This window comes from Aplysia californica, unplaced genomic scaffold, assembly GCF_000002075.1.
Source record: "Aplysia californica isolate F4 #8 unplaced genomic scaffold, AplCal3.0 scaffold00330, whole genome shotgun sequence".
NCBI lineage: Eukaryota > Metazoa > Mollusca > Gastropoda > Aplysiida > Aplysiidae > Aplysia > Aplysia californica.
This window is the reverse complement of record NW_004797600.1, coordinates 316,277-318,568: the sequence shown is the minus strand read 5'-3', so window position 1 is coordinate 318,568 and position 2,292 is coordinate 316,277. Positions and strand designations below refer to the sequence as shown.

General features: G+C 53.4%; 1 protein-coding gene across 1 annotated transcript in view; it reads left to right on the top strand.

The window, feature by feature from the left end:
• Positions 1-245: 245 nt before the first annotated feature.
• LOC101861965 (amiloride-sensitive amine oxidase [copper-containing]) overlaps positions 246-2,292 on the top strand; it is a 5,709-nt gene continuing 3,662 nt past the window's right edge. The window contains exon 1 of the mRNA XM_005102551.3: positions 246-2,252. Coding sequence (XP_005102608.1) covers positions 270-2,252 — 1,983 coding nt within the window. The 5' untranslated portion in view covers positions 246-269. The remainder of the gene's footprint in view (positions 2,253-2,292) is intronic.

The window sequence follows — 2,292 nt, the reverse complement described above, 5'->3', positions numbered from 1 at the left end:
GAGAGAGAGAGGGGGGAATGAAATCTGCTTTCCATTCCAATAATTCGCTCCCTCCTCGTCCACATTGTGCTTCCCAACACATTTGGTGGTTGGCGGGTGTTCTGGTGCGGTTTGCTCCTTCTTTCCCATCATACATTTTATTATTATATATCGCTCTTACCTCTCCTCCTTCTTTTCATTGTATGTAATTCTCAGTAACACCTCTAATCTTTGACACATATTAGATTACCTCCTTCTGTAAAACTATAACTTTCCCCACACAGAGCTCGATGGAGGAGAAAGTGGGAGTGTTATCTCAACGGCCAGTCCGGCGCCCGTCAGCAGTGGTCATCTCTCAGCGTAACTGGTTCCTCATCCGGGCTCTGGCCATTGCCACGTCATGTCTGTGCGTTTTGCTGATCATCGCACTGATCGTCGTGGTCATCATAAAGACCACGCCCCCTTACTGCTCCTCGTCCGAACTGGTCGGGAAGGGGCCCAATCTGGAGAACCCTGGCCTCTTTAACGATTTGACCCCGAATGAGATGGAAGCGGTCCGTGACTACATGCTAGGTCAAGACCGACTCGGTCTCACGCCGTACGAGGATGCGACTGTCAACTCTAGCTACATCTACATGATCACGCTACAAAGCCACCTGAAAGACACCATGCTCAAATTCCAGACGGGGAATCATCGGCGACCGCGGCGAGCAGCGAAAGTTGTAGTGTACAGAGGTGACCAGAGGCCCGCGCGGGTGGAGGAGTATCTAGTAGGTCCCTTACCCCAGCCCAGCTACGCGCGTGCTTTGTGGAGTCCGGCGTATAGGCGGGTCCCCATCCCCTACACCAGTCGGCCGGTGGACACCATAGAGAGGAAACAACTCAAGGAGTTTCTCAACGTCATCACGGAGGAATTGCAGTCCTTGTTTCGGGAGAGTTATGGCTTGTCATATCACAACTGCTCGCGCGGTGAAGGGTGCCTCATCTTCCGGGACTTTGCGCCGCGCGGAACGGAGAGTGGACAGCGCATGTCCTGGTTCTGGGCCTACAGGGATAAAGACGGGTCTTATCTGCACCCGCTAGGCTTTGCCGTGCAGATAGACCACAAGGATCCTGATCCTAGCATGTGGGTGGTTACACGGGTCATGTATAACGGTCAGCTGTTCTACGAGATAGAGGACCTGGCTCAGCGTTACGCCCAGGGAAGTCTCCGAAAGATCGTGGGGATGATGGATCCGGTGGACGCTCAGTTCTCGAGCTACAAGCGCCGGGGACACGCTTCGTTCGACACGCCTCTCCGCGGACCCCGACTCGTGGAGCCAGATGGACACCGGTACTCCATAGACGACCAGTTCGTCAAGTATTTCGGCTGGAGCTTCAACTTTCATATGAGAACTACCACAGGTCTGCAGATCCTGGACGTATACTTTCAAGGAGAGAAGATCGCTTACGAGCTTTCGCTCCAGGATATCACAGCCTTCTACACCGGCTACACCCCCGAGACCAGCTGGCTGGCCCTGTATGGCGTCTCCTGGCTACTCGGTGCCTCCTCGTACGAGCTGGTACCCGGAGTAGACTGCCCAGCTACAGCCTCCTTCAGAGACGCTTACCATTACGTAAACACGGGTAAGCCGCTGAGGTACAAGAACTCTGTATGTGTCTTCGAACATTCCTCGTCCCTCCCTCTCCGCAGACACTTCTCTCGCGATACTGATGGGAAGTTTAATTCTTACGGTGGGCTGGTGTCCAGCAGTCTCGTGGTGAGAACGATCATCAGCCTGTGGAGCTCCGACTACATCCTCGACTATATCTTCCATCTAGACGGAGCCATCGAGCTGAAGATCTCCCTCACAGGCTACGTTCATGCGTCTTACGACCTGACAGGACAGAGACCTTACGGTAACCGTCTCCATGACAACGTACGTGGGAACTTACACCAACACCTGTTTCACTGGAAGGTCGACCTGGACATCGAGCAGACGAGTAACAGGTACCAGACGCTTGACTTGTCCACAGAGTCCGGCTCCAGTTTCTGGTACGAGGGCGAGGTCAACAAAACACAACTCAAGTTTGAGCCGGTGCTGAAAGAGGACGAGAGAGACGCCAGTGCCCCCTACGACTTCGACCAGCCTCGCAAACACATCATCTATAATCGCAAGGCGGATAACCGGTTTGAAGCTCACAGGGCTTACGAGATCATCAACGAGGCTAAGAGCAAATTCCTGTTGGAAAATTCCGCCATTACCAACGCTGCCAGCTGGGCGAGATACCAGGTACAGTTGATTAATAATGCTGGGAAAATCAGAAACAGTG